The sequence below is a fragment of the Protopterus annectens genome, chromosome 16.part0, assembly GCF_019279795.1.
Source record: "Protopterus annectens isolate FY-2018-M chromosome 16.part0, PAN1.0, whole genome shotgun sequence".
In the NCBI taxonomy this organism is placed as follows: Eukaryota; Metazoa; Chordata; order Ceratodontiformes; family Protopteridae; genus Protopterus; species Protopterus annectens.
Genome location: NC_056750.1, coordinates 849,651,494 through 849,674,709, shown reverse-complemented (window position 1 = coordinate 849,674,709; position 23,216 = coordinate 849,651,494). Strand labels below are relative to the sequence as shown.

The 23,216-nt window shown below is 45.0% G+C and overlaps 1 protein-coding gene across 1 annotated transcript in view; it reads right to left on the bottom strand.

Annotated features, from left to right (window-relative positions):
* Positions 1-23,216, bottom strand: part of PRRC2B (proline rich coiled-coil 2B) — a 3,584,159-nt gene that overhangs the window by 457,452 nt on the left and 3,103,491 nt on the right. The window contains exon 29 of the mRNA XM_044058194.1: positions 4,679-4,919. Coding sequence (XP_043914129.1) covers positions 4,679-4,919 — 241 coding nt within the window. The remainder of the gene's footprint in view (positions 1-4,678; positions 4,920-23,216) is intronic.

Here is a 23,216-nt window from a genome sequence, read left to right as displayed (position 1 = left end):
CTGTCCGCTTGTATAAGGCAGTCGTCCAGGTAGGGGTATATTTGTATCCCCTGGAGTCTGCAGTGTGCAATTACTGATGCCAGGCATTTCGTGAATACTCTGGGCGCAGTAGATAAGCCAAAAGGCAATGCTGAGAATTGATAAAGCTCTGACCCTGCAAGAAATCTGAGGTATCTTCTGCAACTGTGTCCGACTGGGACATGCAGGTATGCCTCCTTGAGGTCCAGAGTAACCAACCAAGACCCCTTGCCCAGCATGGGACAGAGTTGCTGTAGCGTCAGCATTTTGAATTTTGGTACAATGAGAAAAGTGTTTAGAGCGGACAAGTCCAGTATAGGTCTCCATTGCTTTTCTTTTCTTGGAACAAGGAACAGTCTTGAGTAAAATCCCTGGCCTTGTTCCTGAAGAGGAACTTTCTCTATTGCTTTGATTTGTCTCAGCTTTGAAACTTGTTCGAATGCCTCTGCCCTTTGATTTTGTGGCAGGTTTGGTATGCCTTGTCTTGTTGGTAAAGTATGGAAGTGGAACCTGTAGCCGTGGTCTATTATGTCCAGAATCCATTTGTCCTTTGTTAAAATGTGCCAATTTTTTGAAAATAAGGATAATTTTCCGCCTAAAGGTGCTTCTTTTTGAGCCTTGGTCGGCGGTGTCAAAATCAAGTCATTGTGATTGTCCCTGTGGAGCAGGGGAAGTCCCTGTGCCACCTCTCTTAGTCGGTTGCCATTGGCGTCCCCTGTAGGAGCCTCTGTATTGCCCTCTTCCTCTGGCACGCCTGTATTTTCCCCTTTGAAACTTCTCAGTGTCCGGAAAGGACCAGTTCTTAGAAGGCCAATTCCTGCTGAACCTAGGTGGCTGAACCTGGAGGAAATCCTTGACTGTTTGCACTGATTTAGCCTTTTCCTCAATTGATTTCAACACATCCTGAGCATTAGCACCAAAAAGCTTGTGTTTTTCCAGAGATGCATCTAGAAGCTTTGCTTTAACATGATCTGGTAATGGCTGTTCTTTCAACCATGCATGTCTACGTATGACGGCCCGTCATAGCTGCCCTACATGAAGCTTCCAATGCATCATAACCACACTGAAGAAAATGATTGCTAACCTGCTGTGTGTTATGGACCAAATCCTGTAGGGCCTTTCTATCTAACGGCTCAGGAGAGGCTAACTTTTTCTGCAAATCATCCATCAAGAAATCCTGATACTGAAACATATGAAAAAGGCAATTGAGGGCTCTCATGGCAAGAGTGGTTGAGGTATAAACTTTTTTGCCCCACCTCTCCAGGGACCTAGCTTCCCTGTCTGAGGGCAAAGGATTTTTGGCCGTGGATGTGGCCACCCCTTTGGGCCCCTGGGAAATTGTTTCTAGATCAACAGCATGGGCCTTAAAGAAATGTTTGTGAGTTTCAGAAACCCTGTAGTATCTGTCCGGCTTGACAGGAGCAGGAGGGAGAGAATCAGGAGAAGCACTCGAATCTGAGTACACATCATCCAGTACATCTAACACTGGAGTTATAGCTAAAAGCCTGTGTTGGGGAAGCTTAAGGAAGGTACGAAGCCGTTTCCTGGAGTCGGAGAATTCCTGGCCTTGCCACGGAAAGTGCCCTCTCATGGAGTGGAGAACTTCCCCAAAAGAGATATCCTCAGGAGAAGAGCCAGAGGGAATGGAATCCTCCGCATCTGAATCCTTGTAGGCCTGGAAGGACTCTTCCTGGGTATCTGAGTGATCAGAGTCACCAGAGGCTTCATCTGAAGAAAGGGTGTCTGTATGCTCAACCCTGGGCCTTTTGTCAGAAGGTGGCTGAGATCCTCTGTCAGGATGGGCCTGGGAGCCTCTGATTAAAGAAATTAAATCTGCAGCTAAAGACATGATTTGTTTATCAGGAGTGGGCTGAGGCAAAACTTTAGGAGGGTGAGACTTAGCCTGGCTAGCAGCCTTAGCATGTGTGTAGGCCTTGATAGACATAGACATAGGGGGCCTTACCTTGTCCACTGGTATGGTCTCAGGCAAGTCTTGGGCTTCAGTTTCTGGAGGAAAATCAACAACCGGCGCAGGCTCCGGGGCCGGAGTGATTGATAAAGCGGTGTCGTCGGTCCGGAGCGGTGGAACAACCGCCTCAGAAGAGACCAATGCACTCGCGGTAGTTTTTGGCGTGGTGTCAGTGGAAGTCGCGGGCCGAGAATGTCGGTCCCGGTCCTTCCGTTTTTTGGAAATATGAGGTGTCGGTTGTTCCGACGGCATGGTATAAGAGTATGTATCGCCAAAAAAGTCTTCAGCAAACTCTGCCCGGCGCCTGAGTGTGCGCTTATTGAAGCAAGCACAGGCAGCACAGGCCGAGACGTCGTGGTCTGGGCCAAGGCAGGGGAGGCAGTAAGAATGGAAGTCCTTATGAGGTATTTGTTTACCACAAGACAAACAGTTATTAACTTTTTCAGTTTTTTCTGACATCGGCTGAGGCAAGAAAAAGATCCCCAACGGGGTACTTAGCTTTTTGATGACTTCGGATACATAAAACACAGGAGCTGACCGACCGGCACTTGCGAACTGCTTCTGCTTCGGGCACCGCGCGGCAAGAAAGACTGAGGAAGGTGGCGTCGGCTGATGCTTTTATACCCCAGCCGCTCTGACGTCGGGGAGGAGGTGACATCAGCTGGACCCAGACTTTGGAATCTGGCCGACCAAGGGCTGCCTGAGGCAGGACAACCCATATGTAAGGACTGCAGTTGCATTCTTGAAGGACATCAAGAGATCATGAGTGTGTTTGCTCAAAGAAGTCAGGGCAAGATCTCAATCAAGCCACCTTCAAAACAAATGAGTGTTATTTAGTTTCTTCTTGTCTGCATACATAGTAAACACTGGATGACAGTTTCCAAAGGAATGACGACTGAACCACAGGCCTGTCCATGGTGGACTTCATCAGCCTAAGGCCTTCACCAAAGACTGGTGATCATCCACAGGCAGCTGAAGGAAGAGGAGATTTAACTGTCCTCATCTGTCTCTCAAAAAGCAGCTTCTAAATTTTCTGAATTCTACAATGCCAATGAGAGAGAGCGCAGGATCTTCTATCAGCTCCATGGTTGACAGGTAATGTGCATGTGTCAACTGACAAGACAAAGTGGGACACGAAAAGCATACACTCAGCACACTGTTGGCAACTGACCATGCCCTCCTAAGGATGTGCTCCCACACCATCAGTCCCAGCAGAAAAACAACGCTTGAATTTGAGGGCCTGAGCTACAGGCAATGACATGAGAGAACATGGCAGACTCTCCTCACTTTGGGCAATCAAGCCCTATTGAACTTTTGGAGAGGCCTGGAAAGAAAACTCCTCAGGTGCGACCTGTGACCACACTTCTAGTAGGGGACTCTACCAACCACGCTCTGGCAGCAGGTCTGTCAATAGTGTACTCCAGCCTTTCATATTGGTAAGCAAAGAACTGGATAATGGGTGTGAACTTGAGCCCTCACAAGCTGAGGGTAAGGATGGCATGTCTAGGGAACCATTTTGAAAATGTAATTATCCCCATGAGTGTGAGTGTGACATCAACATGTCTGTACACAGCTACCTCTACCTTTTGTAACACATCAGCATAGGCCTGAAAATGCACAGACACCCCCCCCCTCCAGTTACTGCAGTGGTCACTCTTAACGTCCTCCATCTTTCAAGTGGCACTGAGGCAACTGAAAAGCAAAGAAATGCTGCAAATGGAAAAAACATTCAAGTTCTGATTTATATATGGCAACACAGGCTTTGCAGGGAGATGAATATATTTCGGAGTGAGGAAATGTATCTGTAGCATAAATTTGTCCTTTAATACACCTCCAAGACTTCCTCTTCGACAATGGTCATTCAATGTAGCAACAAAAAGGGGTAAATTTAAGCCCCTTTTAGTGGGGCTCAACAGAACAGAATCTAGTTCAATGTTACATTCCTGTTGACCTCATGCCAGCACTGAATTGAAAAACTAGACAGTCTAAGCACTGTTATCAAATCAGAAGAGCCCAAACAGCAGCTGCTGACATATACTATTAAAAAGTTAAGCTGCAAAGAGGGGTGACAAACAGTACTACAACACATTCTGAAGTAGTAATTAAAAGGTGACTAGCAGGCTAATGTAGTCAGCACTAGCAATGGTATGAGGGTTTATATTATAATCTTGAACAATTAAAAGAGCCCCTTAAAATCGAAAGCACTAAATTCCGAACACAAGTAACAGCAATTTTTTTTTCCCAGGGGAAAAAAAAAATCACTGGGCTGTTTTTGGGACTTTGCCATTTCCTCCACTGTGGTGCGATCTCAAAGTTGGTATATTTAAGTGGGGGGGGGGGTGAAGCCCCCCCAATTTATTTTGTGTTTGAATTTTTTTTTTTTTTTTTTTTTTTTTGGAGCAGCGATTTTTTTTCCCCTGGAGAAACAAAAATCGCTGTTCTATGCGTTTGGGATTTAGTACTTTCGATTTTAAGGGGTCGATTAAAGAGTGTTCGCTCTTTTAATCATTTGAGGTTATAATATAGACCCTGGTATGAGACTGTGGATTTGATGCTCATCTTGAATTGGAGATAAAGCAGAACTCCGGCAACAAACTACTTTTATAAGCACACTATACTGCATTACAGCTCAGCAGTGTCATGATTTCATATGAAGATGCAACATTTAAAGATGACCCACAAACACCTTACCTGAGGAAGCTGAGAGTCCATCATCTGTGAACTGCCCATCCCAGTTGGTTGGCCGATCTGCCCATCATAGACCAATGCTTGGTTTCCACTCATTGTCTGGTAGGGTGATCCAGACTGTGGTTTCATCACTTCCAGGGTCTGTACACCTGGAAAGGCAGAATATGGGTTCTTCATAGCTGCAGCTCCAGATAGTACAACAGGGCTGGGCTGAGACAAGTTGTGGTGCATGAACAACTGGGACCTGAAATTAGGAAAGAAATTACTTGAGCCAACCAAAACAAGCAATGCTGACAAATCAGCAGAAACTTCCAACATTTACTTGTACTGCTATAGCCTACCAGAATACAGAAATGCCCAAGACATAGGCCATGCTTGTTCCAAAGAGGTTCTTTTCCTCCCACACCATCCTCATTTCATTTATGAATCCTGATGTGAAAATTCTCCATAATGCAATCTGGAAATCTACTACACAAACCAGTATGTTCATTTAAAAAAAGTTCTGTTTAGTGTATTTTAAATTTTCCTGTGCCTGGTTTAATATAACTTTAGTGGAAAAGACAGATTCTTAACCCGTTAGCAGACTCATGAGGGTACATAAGTACATTCTTAACCTGTCAGCATACCTGAGGGTATTATCTAATAATTATCACTTAATATTAAAAAACACATACTAACACTCCTACAAACTCTGCTAACCTCTGGTGACATTCACCCAAATCCAGGTCCCTTCTCAGCCAGACAAACATCTGACCTGCTGACCTTAAATCTCAACATAAGAAGCATTACCAACAAGCTAACAGTCCTACATGCATTCATAGCCCACTACAACCCTGATATACTCACCATTACAGATCCAAGATGAAGACTTCCTCCCCCAGGGTATAATACACTTAGATCTGATGGAACAAACAGGAAAGGAGGAGGAGTAGCCATTCTCTCTAAAAACACCCTTAACCTCCAGATCCTGCACACCACACCATCCACTTTTCAAAATGCTGAAGTCCTATTTTCTGTCCTATCCATAAGAAACACCAAGATGATCAATATAATATGCTGCTACATACCTCCAGGCAACAACTCGCTCATAATAGAAGACATCCTACACTGGACAAAGGATAATCTACCTCAGGAAACAATCCTACTAGGAGACCTTAACACTGACTGGGCAGCCTGTAACTCCAGCAGCCCCTCCACTGATATCAACCTACATGGGTTCTCTCAACTAATTGAAGAACCAACTAGAACAGATAAGAAAACAAAGAAAGAATCCATACTGGACACTAACCAACCATTCCAAACAAAACTATACAGTAGGCTCTCTCCCAGATGACCCAAGTGATCATCTCCCCACCTTCATACACCACAAACAATCCAAACACCCCAAACCAGTAGTCTACAAACTCGTATGACATGAGTGTAACCTTACCCCATAATACCTATATACTGTCCTAAGCCACTGCAACTGGGAACCACTACGGACACTTGGGTTATACCAGGCAGTAGACTACTTCAATACTACCGTCTTGAACATACTTAACAGTCTATCTCCCAGCAGAAAGATCAGAGTTAAAGTCAACTATGCACCCTGGCTAAGTAGGGACATCAGAGCCTTACTAAAAGCCAGAGATAAAACCTGGAAAATCTGGAAAACTGACAAAACCCCCTAGCTCCAGGCAATACTATCAACAGCTTAGAAACAAGGCAAAGGCCAAATCCAAAATAAAAAAAAAAAAAAAAAACTATTTTCTTAGCGCCCAAAGGAAATATTCAAATAATCCACAAAAATTCTGGCATGCCATTAACTCCCTACTAAAGCCAGGCAAAACCACTAGTCCAGCACCCAGCTCTACTAAAAATACCCTAGATATAGCTTCTCAATTTAATAACCATTTTACTAAATCCATCTTAGCCCTGTCCAGTCAAATAACCAAAAACAGTCTACCTCAATCACAACCCAACCTATCCCACATCACCCCCTCTTTCAGCCCATCACCAGTGCCCACCTCAACTATCAAAAACACTCCTCCTAAAACTAAAGCCAACCACAATGGCAGCTGATAACATACCTGCTGCATACTTAAAAATGGCTAGTGACTCCCTATCATATCCGGTCTCCATCCTAATCAACCGCTGCATACTAGAATCCTACATACCCACACACTACAAAGTATCTCGCATCATTCCTCTCCATAAAGGAGGTAACTCCTATGAATTCTCCAACTACCGACCTATTGCAATCCTTTCCCCCCATCCACAATTCTTGAGAAATGCATCCACCTGCAAGTGATGACATTTCTTAACACACACCATCTACTATCTACCACACAACACAGTTTCCGTCCACATCACAGCACTACCACAGCCCTTCTATCCTTCACTAATCATATAAACCTTCACAAGAATGATGACAAATATGTATCAGCCATTTTCCTAGACCTCTCAAAAGCATTTGATATGGTCTCCCAACTCCATTCTACGAGACTCACTAACATCATTATCCTTCACCTCTTCTACTATAGCCTGGTTCAGAAGCTACCTATTTGACAGACAATAATCAGTCCCAGTGGAAAGAACTGTCTACACAACTTCCAACCACCATAGAAGTCCCACAGGGCTCTATACTGGGACCACAATTGTTCTCAATTTTCACAAATAACCTCAGTAGCTCTACACAACATGCCACATTCATACAACATGCTGATGATTCAACCCTGCTCTGCCTCATCACCCACCACCCTACATACACTCACTCAAGGTACCTTTAACTCAGCAGAAAAATGGATATTAGGTATCCAACTAATTCTAAATCCCAAAAAGACAAAACTGCTACTATTTAACCCTAAGAGATGAAAAAAACCCTCTCCGTTACCATAAGATCTAAGGACGGCACTGTTAGATTTTATTAATATAAGTCTGAAATTAATTATGTTGTAAATATGCTGAAAGAAAAAGCTTACTTAAATGCAGAAACAGAGTTTAGTAATATGTGATCAGCAGTCCTACTAAATGACCATGGCTTGGAAAAGGAATCTGCTGAATGGACATTTTTCCCTTACAGACTTAAAAACAGGATGTATGCAAGAGCAAAAATGCAAAATCTGCTTTTAAAGAATGGACAATGACACTCTGACAATGTGTTTTCTCAAAAATATGTTTTTCTGCATGGAAAACAGGATATGCTTATCAGCATTGGCACAAGAAAGTACAGTTTTGTACCTACCATAAATGTAGATGGCCGATAGGCATGCATCTGCAGTCCTTACAAATGGGTTGTCCTGTCGTCAGGCAGCCCTTCGGTCGGCCGGATTCCAAAGTCTGGGTCTGGCCTCGGCTGGTGTCGCACTTCACCCGACGTCATAGCTGCAGTTCTTCGGGTATAAAGGCATCAGCCGACGCCATTTTCCTCAGTGTTTCTTGCCCCAGATGCCAGGTGCCCTCTAGGAAGGCTAAATTTGGATAAATGCAAATGGTTCCAAATAGTAGAGAGCAAACAAAAAATAAGCATGTATGTACATATATACAAACAAATACACCATAATAGATTCCCCCAGCTAGCTACAAGATGGGCAAATACCCTAGGAGTACCACAGAGGGAAGGAGGGTGGGTAATCCTGACTGCAGATGCATGCCTATCGGACATCTACATTTATGGTAGGTACAAAACTGTACTATGTCCTTCAAGGATGCATCTGCAGTCCTTACAAATGGGTAGAATACCATAGCCAAACTCGGGGAGGAGGAGAAATAAGATTATGGTGTAGTTAAGATCCCTTGCAAAACAGCAGTGGCAAAACCTGCTCGGGATCTGGAGTATAAAGGTAAATTATAATGCTTGGCAAATGTATGCACGGAGCTCCAAGTAGCAGCCTCTAAAATGTCTTTGGTAGCCACTCCTCGTAAAAAAGCTGTGGTAGTGGCTGTAGCCCTTGTAGAGTGAGGCCTGATGTTTTCTGGAGTTTTCTTCCCATGGTAGGAGTAACAAAATCTAATGCAATTTCCTATCCACTTAGAGATTGTCTGTTTTGAAATTGCTTTTCCTTCCATTCCTGTTGCATATGCTACCAGTAGTTGGTCAGTTTTTCTGTTGCTCTTGGTCCTGTCCAGGTAGTAACGTAATTGTCTATGTACATCCAAGGTATGCAACAGTCTTTCTCCCCTGTTCTGTGGGTTGGGGAAGAATGTAGGTAGGTGGATAGCTTGATTTAAAGATACCCTGGAGACCACCTTTGGCATAAAAGTAGGATTAGTTCTCATGGACACTCTATCTTGATGGAAGATCAGGAAGGGCTGTACTGCCATTAATGCCTGTAGCTCAGATACCCTTCTTGCTGAAGTGATTGCAAGCAGGAAAGCAGTTTTCCATGATAATTATTGTAATTCTGCTGTTGCTGCTGGTTCGAAAGGAGGTAGTGTCAGCTTTTCTAGCACAAAGTTCAAGTCCCATGCTGGCAATGGTGGCTTCCTAGGTGGTTTTACCATTTTAATTCCTCTCAGAAACTGCCTGAGCAGAGGATGTGAGAAGACTGGAGGATCCAAGTTGTATTCTGCTGAAATGGCTGATGCATGAATCTTAATGGAAGAATAGGACAGGCCGTTGTGGAAGAGCTCTGCCAAGTATTCCAGGATGTTAGCTATGTTTACCAGTGACACATTCTCTCCTTTTGCTGTACTACAAATGAGATATCTTTTCCATTTTGCTGAATAATTTTTTTCTTGTTGAGGGTCTGTGAGCCTCCAAGATAATGTCTTTAACCCTTTGAGATAAATCTGGGTTATTTGGTCTTATGCAATGTTCCAGGCAGCCAGCTGCAGTGTTTTCAGGTTTGGATGCAGGGTTTTGAAGTTGTTCTGTGTTAACAGCAAGGGAACTAGGGGCAGAGGCCATATTTGTTCCCGAGACATACTCCTCAGTAATGGGTACCAATGTTGCCTTGGCCAGTCTGGAGCTATCAGGATGATATTTGGACGGTCTTCTTTGATCTTCAATAGCACCTTGTGCATCAAAGGAAGAGGTGGGAATGCATATGCTGTCAGGTTTTTCCAACTGAAAGATAGGGGGTCCACTTTCCAAGCAAGTGGGTGGTACGTCCTTGTGCAGAATTTTTTCAGTTGGTGATTGTGTGGGGATGCAAATAAGTCTATTTCTGGTAGTCCCCATTTCCTTGTAATGGTTTTGAAGATGTCCGGATGCAGCATCCATTCGTGGGCATCCGTGGCAGTTCTGCTTAGGATGTCTGCTAGTATATTTTCTTTTCCTGGCACAAAAATTGCTTGTAACTGAATGTTGAACTCAGTGCCACATTCCAGAGGTCCATTGCCATCCGGCATAGAGGGTATGAATGTGTGCCTCCCTGTTTGTTGATGTACCACATAACTGTGGTGTTGTCCGTCCTTATCAGCAGTTGACCCTGTCGAAGAAATGGTCTGAATGCCTGAATTGCCAGTTTTACTGCCAGCATTTCCTTTTGATTTATGTGTAGGTGCAGCTGGTCTCGAGTCCATAAGCCTTATATGCACTTGTCCAGCATGTGTGCCCCCCAACCGAGGTCTGAAGCGTCTGTTGTGATGGTCTGGCTTGGTTGAGTGCTGTGGAAGGGCAGTTCCTTGTTTGTTTGACAGGCCTGAGCCCACCATTGGAATTCTTGCTTCAGGCATGGAATTATTGGAATTTGTGTTTCTAGGCTGTGCTTGTGCTGAGACCATAAATTCCTTAGGCACCACTGTAACTTTCTCATATGTAGTCTGGCATGTGGAATCAATATTATGCAGGATGCCATGTAACCGAGAGCTCGCAGGACTTTTCTTGCTGTTAGCTGGTTCTGCTTTGTTAATGCCATGAAGTAGAAAGGGAGTTGCTCCTGTTTTTCTACTGTCAGGAATGCCATTTGTTTTGATGTGTCCAGATCTGCACCCAAGAAGGTTATCCTTTGGGATGGTATCAGCCTTGACTTTTTTATATTGACTGTGTATCCCAGGGCTTGTAGTAGATGAATGACCCTTTGCAAATCTTTTGTTAATTTGTTTTTGTTGTCCGCTTGTAACAGGCAGTCGTCCAGGTAAGGGTAAATTTGAATTCCCTGAAGCCTGCAATGAGCAATTACTGATGCCAGGCATTTCGTGAATACTCTGGGCGCAGTAGATAAGCCAAAGGGCAATGCTGAGAATTGATAATGCTCTGATCCTGCAAGAAATCTGAGGTATCTTCTGCAATTTGGTCGTATGGGGACGTGCAGGTATGCCTCCTTGAGATCTAGAGTTACCAGCCAAGACTCCTTGCCCAGCATGGGAAGAAGCTGCTGTAGGGTCAGCATTTTGAATTTTGGAACAATGAGGTATGTGTTTAAAGCGGACAGGTCGAGAATAGGCCTCCATTGGTTTTCTTTTCTTGGTACCAGGAAGAGTCTGGAGTAAAATCCTTGCCCTTGTTCCATAGATGGTACCCTTTCTGCAGCTCTCATCCTTAGTAAGTGAGTTTATTGTTCTAGAGCTTCTGTCTTCTGATTTGGAGGTAGGTTTGGCATTCCTCTCTTCCTTGGTAGAGTATGGAAGTGAAACCTGTAACCTTGGTGTATTGTCTGTAAAATCCATTTGTCTCCTGTGATGTAATGCCAGTTTACTGAAAATAAGGCTAGCTTCCCGCCTAAGGGTGCCTCTAGTTGTTCCCTGGTAGGCGGTGCCAGAGCCAAGTCACTGTGATTGTCCTGTGGAAGTGGTGGTGGTGGCTGGATCTGTGGCTGTACCTCGCTGGTTGTTAGCCTGCCACTGACGTCCCCTGTAGGCACCTCTGGATTGACCCCTGCCTCTTGAGCGTCTATTCCTGCCTCTCGGAGCTCTGGAGGTGTCTGGAAAGGACCAATTCTTGGAAGGCCAGTTCCTGCTAAACCTTGGAGGCTGGACCTGCAAGAAATCCTTGACTGTCTGGACAGATTTTGCTTTCTCTTCCACCTTCTTCAGCACCTGCTGTGCAGGGGAGCCAAACAAATTGAGCTTATCCATGGGAGCATCTAGGAGCTTTGATTTAACATGGTCTGGTAAGGACTGTTCTTTTAACCATGCATGTCTTCTGATCACTGTGCCAGTCATGGCTGATCTAAAGGAAGCCTCCAGTGCATCATAGCCGCATTTTAAAGAATGATTACTGACCTGCTGAATGTTATATGTACCATTTCCTGTACAGATTTTTTGTCTAATGGTTCATCCGAGGACAGTTTTTTAGTTAACTGGTCTAACATAAATTCCTGATACTGAATCATGTGGAATTGACAGTTCAAGGCCCTAGCTGAAAGAGTAGCAGAAGTGTAAACTTTTTTACCCCATCTCTCTAAGGCCCTAGATTCCCTTTCAGAGGGAGGGTTTTGGTAGAGGTAGCTGCTACAGCCTTGGGTCCCTGGGAGATAGTTTCGGGATCTGCAAAAGGGGCCTTATACAAATGATAATGTGTGTCCGGAACCCTGTAGTACCTATCGGGCTTAGCAGGGGCCGGAGGAAGAGAATCAGGAGCAGTACAAGCATCATTAAAAGCATCATCCACAACAGTAAGTACTGGAGGAATGGCTAAAGGCCTATGCTGTGGCAAATGCAAAAAGGTTCTAAGCCTTTTCCTAGAGTCTGAAAAATCCTGGCCCTGCCATTGAAATTGTTCCCACATAGCATGCAAGGTTTCCCCAAAAGAAAATTCCTCAGGCGGAGAGGCAGAAGGAATGGACTCTTCTGCATCAGAGTCCTCATAAGGAGAAAAAAGGGCCTCTGGAGGGTCTGAATTATCTGATTCATCAGAGGAGCCATCTGAAGAAACTGGCTCAGGCGTCTCTACTCTAGTCCTCTTCTCTGGAGGTGGGTGAGAGGCCCTGTCTGGATGTGGTTGGGATCCCCGGATCAAAGAAATGAGATCCTCTGCTAGACTAAGCATTTGTGAACTAGAACTGGGCCTGTGAGAGGGGGTCTTAGCAGGCACAGTTTTGGTAGTTTTTGCTACTTTAGCCCTGGCAAAGGCCTTAATCGACATGGATGCAGGAGGCCTAGCAGCTCCACGTGCAGGGGTAGAAATATCCAAAGGGATAGTATCTGATAAATCCTGTGAACCTGCAGGAGCAGGTGGGATTTCAGTAGCAGATTCAGCCAAGCTGGATGAGGCCTCGGTAAGTGGCAAGCTTTCGGCCGAAGGAAGAACCGTGGACTCTGTTTCAGCCGAAACCGAGACACTCGTGGTTGGCTTAACCGCGGTTTCGGCCGAAACCGCGGACCGCGAGTGTCGGTCCTTTTCCTTGCGTTTTTTAGAAATTTGCGTAGTCGGAGTATCCGACAGCATAATGTAAGCAAAAGCGGAGCCGAAAAACTCTTCAGCAAATTCAGACTGACGTCTAAGCGTTCGTCGGTTGAAAGAAGCACAGGCTAGACAAGCTGCTACGTCGTGGTCTGGGCCTAAGCAAGGTAAGCAGTAAGAGTGGAAATCTTTATGAGGTATTTGTTTCCCACAATTTAAACAATTATTCACTTTTTCTGACATGGCTGAGGCAAGAAAGAGTCCCCAACGGGGTACTTAGCTTTTTAGAAGTCTTCGGTACTTGTAGTAGTAATCTCTGGTTCTGACCGACCGGCACTTGCGAACAGCTTCTGCTTCGGGCGCCACGCGGCAAGAAAGACTGAGGAAAATGGCGTCGGCTGATGCCTTTATACCCGAAGAACTGCAGCTATGACGTCGGGTGAAGTGCGACACCAGCTGAGGCCAGACCCAGACTTTGGAATCCGGCCGACCGAAGGGCTGCCTGACGACAGGACAACCCATTTGTAAGGACTGCAGATGCATCCTTGAAGGACATCATATGTTCCTATACACAGATCCAAATCAGGACAATGTGTTTCCTCAAAAATATGTTTTTTTGCATGAACAACCGGACACTGTTACAGGATATTCACACGGTCAGAAAAGCTGGTCTCTTACAAGACATTGTTAAACAAGGAAGCTTAGTATTGTTTCTACAGGATAAGCAATTCTCCAAAATAGAGGACTAAAAACTGTATATAAAGAGCTGTATAAATCCAGTTATGTTAGAGGTATGGTAGGGACTCGTGTCCTAAGGTAAATGTTATATCTCTCACATCATCTGTACTATATGAGAAGTTGGAACAGTACTTTTAAGCTGCAACGTTTGTCCAGTTTGATTTATTATAAAAGTTATTGGTTACTGCTCTTAAAGACAAGTGCTGCAAAGTATATTCTCTCATCAGTGTATATTCTGCAAGTTTCTGTATGCAACAGACTGTGAATGCAAATATAACCAGACTTTGAATTTTAGCAGAATCCAGCCAGCAAGACTGAGTGTCTTAAGAAGATTTCAGATCCATCCCACAGCAAGTAAGTTCCAGCAAGCAGCAGCAAGCAATAAGCTCCAGTAGGCAGAGCATCTATGTAATTTTTTCAGGCACCATCTCCCCTTCTAACCACACCAAACGTCTGGTCATTGAAACAGACACTAATCTCCACTTTGATGTTCACATCTCATATACCATAAAACTAGTACACAAAAAGCTAGGCTTCTATACAGGCATAAGTCCTTTCTCTCACAAAAAGCAAGAGTCACTCTTGCACAAAGCCACCTCCTCTCAACGCAACATCAATCTTTACCCAAATCAGACAATATGACCGAGACAAACTAGAATCATGCTCCAATAAAATAGCCAAGTTTGCTACTAACTCAACCTATAGAAAGTACAGTTTTGTACCTACCATAAATGTAGATGTCCGATAGATATGCAACTGCAGTCCTCACATATGGGTTGTCCTGCCTCAGGCAGCCCTAGGTCGGCCGGATTCCAAAGTCTGGGTCCGGCGTCGGCTGATGTCGCCTCCTCCCCGACGTCAGAGCGGCTGGGGTATAAAAGCATCAGCCGACGCCATCTTCCACAGTGTTTCTTGCCCCAGATGCCAGGTGCCCTCCAAGGAAGGCTAAATTTGGTGAATGGATAAAAAATTCCAGACATGCACAACAGTAATAAACAGATACACCATAACAGATATCCCCAGCTAATAGAGGAAAGGAGGGATGGACCCAAAAGGAATATTGCAGAGGGATAGGAGGGAGGGTAAACCTGACTGCAGTTGCATATCTATCGGACATCTACATTTATGGTAGGTACAAAACTGTACTATGTCCTTCAAGAATGCAACTGCAGTCCTGACATATGGGTTGAATACCATAGCCAAGCTGGGGGTGGTAGGATCTAAGAAAGGGATGGTGTAGCTAAAATGCCCTGCAGGACTGCCGAAGCAAAGCCTGCTCGGGATCTGGAGTATAAAGGCAGGTTGTAGTGTTTGGTAAATGTATGCACGGAGCTCCATGTAGCAGCCTCTAGAATGTCCTTTGTAGCCACTCCTCTTAGAAAGGCTGTGGATGTGGCTATAGCTCTGGTGGAGTGTGGCCTAATATTGGCTGGCACACCTTTTCCATGGAAAGAGTAACAGAATCTGATGCAGTGTCCAATCCATTTTGAAATTGTTTGTTTGGAGATTGCCTTTCCTTGCACTCCAGCAGCATAGGCTACAAATAGTTGGTCAGACTTCCTGGTGGTCTTTGTTCTGTCCAAGTAGTAGCGTAATTGTCTGTGTATGTCCAAAGTGTGCAGCAGCTTTTCCCCCCTTATTTTGTGGATTGGGAAAGAAGGTAGGCAGGTGAATTGCTTGATTTAGAGACACCCTGGATATCACTTTCGGCATGAATGAAGGATTGGTTCTTAGAGAAACTCTGTCCTGATGAAAAATGAGAAAGGGAGGTACTGCCATGAGGGCCTGTATCTCCGAGAATCTTCTTGCTGAGGTAACTGCCAACAGGAAAACCGTTTTCCAGGAGAGGAATTGCATTTCTGAAGATGCTGCTGGTTCAAAAGGAGGAAGTGTTAATTTTTCCAAGATGTAATTGAGGTCCCATGCAGGTACTGGTGGTTTTCTGGGAGGTTTGATATTCTTTATCCCTCTTAGAAACTGTCTTAGCAAGGGATGCGAAAAAACAGGTGGGTCACAGTTGTATTTTGCTGAGATTGCCGAAGCGTGAATTTTAATGGAAGAATATGAGAGGCCACTATGAAACATTTCTGCCAAGTATTCTAATATCTGTGGTATGCTCATTACTGAAGCATCCTGACCCTTGTTGGCATTCCAGATGATGAATCTCTTCCACTTGGCCGAATAGGTTTTTCTGGTGGAAGGTCTGTGTGCTTCCAGCAAGATTTCTTGAACTTTTTCGGAGAAAGAGTTATGCGTCAAAGTCATGGAACCCTCCAAGCTGTCAGCTGCAATATTTGCAGGTTTTGATGAACAGTCCTGTAATTGTGCTGAGTTAGGAGCAGAGGCCATTGAGGCAAGGGCCACGGTTTGGTGTGAGTTATGCTCAGTAGCAATGGATACCAGTGCTGCCTTGGCCAGTCTGGAGCTATCAAAATTCCTTTTGGTTGTTCTGCTTTGATCTTCAGTAACACCTTGGTCAGTAATGGTAGAGGAGGGAATGCATAAATTGTTAGGGAATTCCAGCTGAAGGAGAGAGCATCCGTTCTCCAGGCTAGAGGATGGTGTCTCCTTGAGCAGAACTTCTCCAGGTGATGACTGAGGTGAGAAGCAAAGAGATCTATGTCCGGTCTTCCCCATACACTTGTTATTTGTGAGAAAATGTGTGGATGCAGCATCCATTCGTGTGGATCCAAGAAATTTCTGCTCAGCCTGTCCGCCAGTACATTGTCCTTGCCTGGAACAAACTGGGATTGCAAGTGGATGTTCAGTTTCAGGGACTTTTCCCAAAGAGTCACTGTTAGTCTGCAGAGAGGATACGAATTAGTGCCTCCCTGCTTGCTTATATACCACATGACAGTGGTGTATTCTGTCCTTATTAGCAGATGACCTTGTTGAAGGGATTTTTCGAAGGCCTCTATTGCATGTATCACTGCCAACATCTCTTTTTGATTTATGTGCAGATGCATTTCCCCTGGGGGTCCATTGCCCTTGAATGCATCTGCCCTCCATGTGTGCCCCCCATCCATGGATCTGAGGTGTCTGTTGTAATGGTTTGACTTGCTAGAGCTTTGTTGAAAGACATGCCTTTGTTTAAATGACTTGCTTGAACCCACCACAAAAATTCCCTTTGCAGGCATGGAATGAGCGGTATTACGTCTTCTAGATTGTGGCTGTGTTGAGACCATAAGCTTTTTAGGTACCATTAATGCTTTCTCATGTGTAGTCTTGCCAGAGGGATCAGAAGAATGCAAGATGCCATGAAACCCAGGGCCTGCAGGATCTTCCTTGCAGTCAGCCTAGTGAGCTTTGCTAGGCTTTTGAAGTAATCTGGTAAATGCTCTTGTTTCTCCTCTGTGAGGAAAGCCATTTGTGATTGTGTGTCCAGTTTTGCTCCTAGAAAAATAATCTGTTGGGATGGCAATAGTCTTGATTTTTGAATGTTGACTGTGTATCCCAAAGCCTGTAGTAATTGAATGACATAGTCCAAGTTTCTTATCAAGGTTTGTTTGCTGTCTGCTTGTATAAGGCAGTCGTCCAGGTAAGGGTATATTTGAATCCCCTGGAGCCTGCAATGTGCAACTACTGATGCCAGGCATTTCGTGAATACTCTGGGCGCAGTAGATAAGCCAAACGGCAATGCTGAAAATTGATAATGCTCTGTCCCTGCAAGAAATCTGAAGTATCTTCTGCAACTGTGTCTGATTGGGACATGCAGGTATGCCTCCTTGAGGTCCAGAGTAACCAGCCAAGACCCCTTGCCCAGCATGGGAAGGAGTTGCTGTAAAGTCAGCATTCTGAATTTTGGCACAATGAGAAAAGTGTTTAGAGTGGACAAGTCCAGTATAGGCCTCCATTGCTTTTCTTTTCTTGGAACAAGGAACAGTCTTGAATAGAATCCCTGGCCTTGTTCCTGAGGAGGAACTTTTTCTATTGCTTTTATTTGCAACAGCTTTGAAACTTGTATGAGTGCCTCTGCCCTTTGATTTTGTGGCAGGTTTGGCATGCCTTGTCTCGTTGGTAAGGTATGGAAGTGGAACCTGTAACCTTTGTCTACTATGTCCAGAATCTATTTGTCCTTGGTTAAAATGTGCCAGTTCTTTGAGAATAAGGATAATTTTCTGCCTAGAGGTGCTTCTCTTTGAGCCTTGGTCGGCAGTGTGAAAGTCAAGTCATTGTGATTGTCCCTGCGGTGCAGCTGAACTTCCTGCGCCACTTCTCTGATTTGGTGGTTGCCACTGGCGGCCCCTGTAGGAGCCTCGGTATTGCCCTCTTCCTCGAGCACGCCTGTTTTTTCCCCTTTGAAACTTGTCAGTGTCTGGAAAGGACCAATTCTTGAAAGGCCAATTCCTGCTGAATCTGGGTGGCTGAACCTGGAGGAAATCCTTGACTGTCTGTACTGATTTAGCCTTTTCCTCAATAGACTTCAACACATCCTGTGCATTAGCACCAAAAAGCTTCTGTTTTTCCAGAGGTGCATCCAGGAGCTTTACTTTAACATGGTCTGGCAGTGGCTGTTCTTTCAACCAAGCATGTCTCGATAACGCCCCTGTCATAGCTGCCCTACATGAAGCTTCCAATGCATCATAACCACACTGAAGAAAATGATTGCTAACCTGCTGAGTGTTATGAACCAAATCCTGCAATGCCTTTCTATCTATAGGCTCAGGAGAGGCTAACTTTTTCTGCAAATCATCCATTAAGTAATCCTGGTACTGAAACATATGAAAAAGGCAGTTAAGTGACCTCATGGCAAGGGTGGAAGAGGTATAAACTTTTTTGCCCCATCTCTCCAGGGACCTAGATTCCCTGTCCGCGGGCAAAGGGTTTTTGGCTGAGGAAGTAGCCACTCCTTTGGGTCCCTGAGAAATAGTTTCTAGATCCACAGAGTGGGCCTTAAAGAGATACTTATGAGTTTCAGGAACCCTGTAATATCCGTCTGGCTTGACAGGAGCAGGAGGGAGAGAATCAGGGAAAGCACTGGAGTCTGAGTATACATCATCCAAGACATCCAACACTGGAGGAATAGCTAATGGTCTGTGCTGGGGTAACTTAAGGAAGGTACGTAGCCTTTTCCTGGAGTCAGAGAATTCCTGACCCTGCCACTGAAAATGTTCTCTCATGGAGTGGAGAACTTCTCCGAAAGAAATATCCTCTGGAGGAGAGGCAGAAGGAAATGATTCCTCAGCATCAGAATCCTTGTAGGCCTGGAAGGATTCTTCCTGGGTATCTGAGTGCTCTGAATCCCTAGAGGCTTCATCTGAAGAGAGGGTATCTGTCTGCTCAGTTCTAGGCCTTTTATCTGCAGGCGGCGGAGTACCTCTGTCTGGATGCGACTGAGAACCTCTGATAAGAGAGATTACATCTGCAGCTAGAGTCATGATCTGTTTATCAGAAGAGGGGCCCTGGGACAAAGATTTAGGATGGGCCTTAGCCTGGCTGGCAGCCTTAGCACGTGTGAAGGCCTTGATGGACATGGAGACCTGAGGCCTAGCAGCCCCATGTGCAGGTGTAACTATCCACTGGTATGGTGTCAGGTAAATCTAGAGCTTCGGTTTCGGGAGGAAAATCAACAACTGGCACCGGGGAAACCTCCGGGACCGAAGTACGCGTTAAAGCGGTGTCGTCGGCCTGGAGCGGTTGAATTACCACCTCCGAAGAGACCGATGCACTCGCGGAGGGATTAGGCGTGGTATCGGTGGACGACGCGGGCCGAGGATGTCGGTCCCGGTCCTTACATTTTTTGGAAATATGTGCTGTCAGTTGTTCCGACGGCATGATATAAGCGTAAGTTTCGCCAAAAAAGTCTTCGGCAAATTCTGCCCGGTGCCTGAGTGTGCGCTTATTAAAGCAAGCACAGGCAGCACAGGCCGAGACGTCATGGTCTGGGCCCAGGCAGGGAAGGCAGTAAGAATGGAAGTCCTTATGAGGTATTTGTTTACCACAAGACAAACAATTAACTTTTTCAATTTTTTCTGACATCGGCTGAGGCAAGAAAAATGTTCCCCAACAGGGTACTTAGCTTTTTGATGACTTCGGTAACTGAAAATACAGGAGCTGACCGACCGGCACTTGCGAACTGCTTCTGCTTCGGGCACTGCGCGGCAAGAAAGACTGAAGAAGATGGCGTCGGCGGATGCCCTTATACCCCAGCCGCTCTGACGTCGGGGAGGAGGCGACATCAGCAGACGCCGGACCCAGACTTTGGAATCCGGCCGACCTAAGGGCTGCCTCAGACAGGACAACCCATATGTCAGGACTGCAGTTGCATTCTTGAAGGACATCCTATCACTGTACTGCACTGCACTAAAAGAACTAAAATGGCTTGAGCTACCACAGCTACTTAACTATCACCAGCTGAGCACAGCCTACAATATTCTCAAATATCCTGAAAAAACCCCCCTCATTATCCAACCTACTTACTGCAAACCGGTACCAAAGATTTAGTGAAAAATCTCTCCTCTCCATCACCAAGGCCAACAATAATGCAGGGAAAGCACTCTACTCCCACACAGTTGCCAGAAATTGGAACTCTCTTCCCCTATCCGTGTCCACTGCCCCCTCCACATCCAAAAACTCCCTTAAATCTCATCTTCATAGTACCTGGTTATGCCCCTGTATCACATAACCCTACCCACACTGCTATTAACTCCCCAAACTCCTCCCTGATCACATGCTGGATCTCTGAAACCCTGTAGGCTTGGTCATCTGAAAGGGTACTTTTTAACTGTAGAATCTTCCTCAATATATTTTCTTCTCTTACCAATGTATAACTGACAGTCCTTTTACCTATGTTCTACATCTTCTTTTACTTGGAGTATTTTATTAATTTCTTGTTATACTAGTATGCTCAGCATGCATGATGTAACCCTGTTTTGTGCAGTATGCTGGATATACTGTATTTGTATAACTTGATGCCGGAGCTTTTCTTCCCAGGCCTCCGCTGAAAATAGACCTGGTCCAGTCAGAATTTCCCAGTTAAATGTAAAATAAATAAATAAATATCCTTGAGAACAATCAGACGGTGGCAGGCTTTCCATGGAAGCTACTGCCCTCGAGGGTGCTTGCACCCAATGCTAATGTATGATGTGACATCATACACTGGCTACATCAGCATGTCTCACTCCAGAAGCACCGCAGTTTGTCTACAACCACTAAGTGAGCACACTTCTAATAAATCAAGTGAAAATGTGGAAGATACAAGACATACAGGGATAGAGGTAGGTGTTATGGATCCTAACAAGTGCGTTTAACTAGATAAACTGATACAGTTTTATTTTGTTCTACTAAACAGCATGGAGTGAATTCCCAGCAGTAAATCCAACAAGATGGAAAGAGCCACCGGATTTAAAAAAAATCAGAAAATCAAAGTTTAGGTACAACTGTTTCAAAGAAAGCACAAATTCTAGAGTTACATTCATGCTAACGTCGGGTAAAAGAAGAAAAGTACAGTTTTGTACCTACCATAAATGTAGATGTTACAGTGTATCAGTCATCACACTTGGGTTATCCTGCCGTCAGGCGGTCCCGCAGTCGGCCCGAATTCCAAAGTCTTGGTCCGGCGTCAGTTGCTGTCGCTTCTTCCCTGATGTCAGTTTGCCAGGGGTATATGAGAGGCATCAAACGCCATTTTCTTCAGTTTTTCTTGCCCCAGATGTCAGGTGCCCCCCCAAATGGTGGTCAGTAGATAGTACCAATAATAAAAAGTGTAGCATAAACAAAATATCCCTCCAGCTATAAGCAAATACACCACAAAGGTTTTAGAGAGGGGATGGAGGGAGGGTAACCTGGACTGCAGCAGGGTGAACACTCGAACATCTACATTTAAGGTAGGTACAAAACTGTACTATGTTCATTGTGTTACCCTGCTGCAGTCATACTTGGGTAGAATCCCAAAGCTAAGGATGGGAGGTGGAGTCAAACAGGGTTAGAGGAGGCTAGAAGGCCCTGCAAAACTGCAGTGGCGAAGCCAGCTCTAGTCTTAGAGTAAAGTAGTAAGTGGTAATGTTTGGTGAAGGTGTGTACTGAACTCCAAGTTGCAGCTTCCAGAATATAACTGGTTGGCATCCCCCTGAGGAAGGCTGTAGATGTAGCTGCTGCACTGGTAGAGTGGGGCCTTATGCTAGCAGGAACTGGTTTTCCATGGTGGGTGTAGCAAAAACGTATGCAATGTCCTATCCATTTGGAAATGGTCTGTTTTGAGATAGCCTTTCCTTGTGATGCTGTAGCATAGGATACAAAAAGCTGGTCAGATTTTCTGAAAACCTTAGTTTTATCCAAGTAGTAACGTAGCTGCCTGTGAATGTCCAAGGAATGCAGGAGTCTTTCTCCTTTGTTCTGTAGATTTGGAAAGAAGGTGGATAAATGGATGGTTTGATTTAGAGCCACACTGGATACCACCTTAGGCATAAAGGAGGGGTTAGTTCGTAGAGAAACTCTGTCTTGATGAAAAATGAGGAAAGGCTCTACTGCCATTAGTACCTGAAGCTCTGAAACTCTTCTAGCTGAAGTAATTGCTAGCAGCAGGGCAGTCTTCCGTGACATAAACTTTAAGTCAGCTGAGAAAGCTGGGTCAAAAGGAGGTAGCGTAAGTTTTTCCAGAACAAAGTTGAGGTCCCAAGTAGGTGTTGGTGCTCTCCTGGGAGGCCTAATGTTTTTGGCCCCTCTGAGAAACTGCCTTAGGAGTGGATGTGAAAATAAGGGAGGATCCATGTTGTAGTGAGCAGAAATAGCTGAGGCGTGGATTTTAATACATGAAAAAGAAAGCCCTTTGTGTAACATCTCAGTTAAATATTGCAGAATCTGAGGTATGTCAGGCTGAAGGGTATTTTGGCCTTTAGCTTGGTTTCAGGCGCAAAACCTTTTCCATTTGTCTGAGTAGGCTTTCCTGGTGCTGGGCCTCCTGGCCTCCAGAATAACATCCATAACAGCTTGTGAGAGAGGAGCTGGCTGGTTGCTTAGGTGATTTGCCATGCAGCCAAGTTTAAGGTTTCGAGCTGGCTGTGTAGAATCTGATAGTCTTGCTGTGTGAGCAGATGGGTAATTTGTGGTAGAATCCATGGTGGGCCCTGGGCCATATTCCTTAACAGTGGGTACCAGTGCTGGCGTGGCCAGTCTGGGGCAATGAGTATCATTCGGGGTCTCTCCATCCTGACTTTCAGCAGCACCTTTGTGAGAAGCAGTAATGGAGGAAAGGCATATACTGTCAGCATTTTCCAACTGAATGAGAGTGCGTCCACTTTTCAAGCTTGATGGTGAAAAGTCCTGGTGCAAAATTTTGTTAGCTGATAGTTTTGAGGGCTGGCAAACAGGTCTATGTCTGGGAGCCCCCATTTTTGAGTCATCAGTGCAAATACTTGTGGATCCAGTTTCCACTCGTGGGGATCCATGATGTTTCTGCTTAGGTTGTCTGCCAATGTGTTCTTTTTTCCTGGCAGGAATTGAGCTTGTAATTGAACTTGGTAAGCCAGTGCTGTGTTCCACAAGGTCATTGCTTGCCTGCATAGAGGGTAGGAGTGTGTACCCCCTTGTTTGTTTATG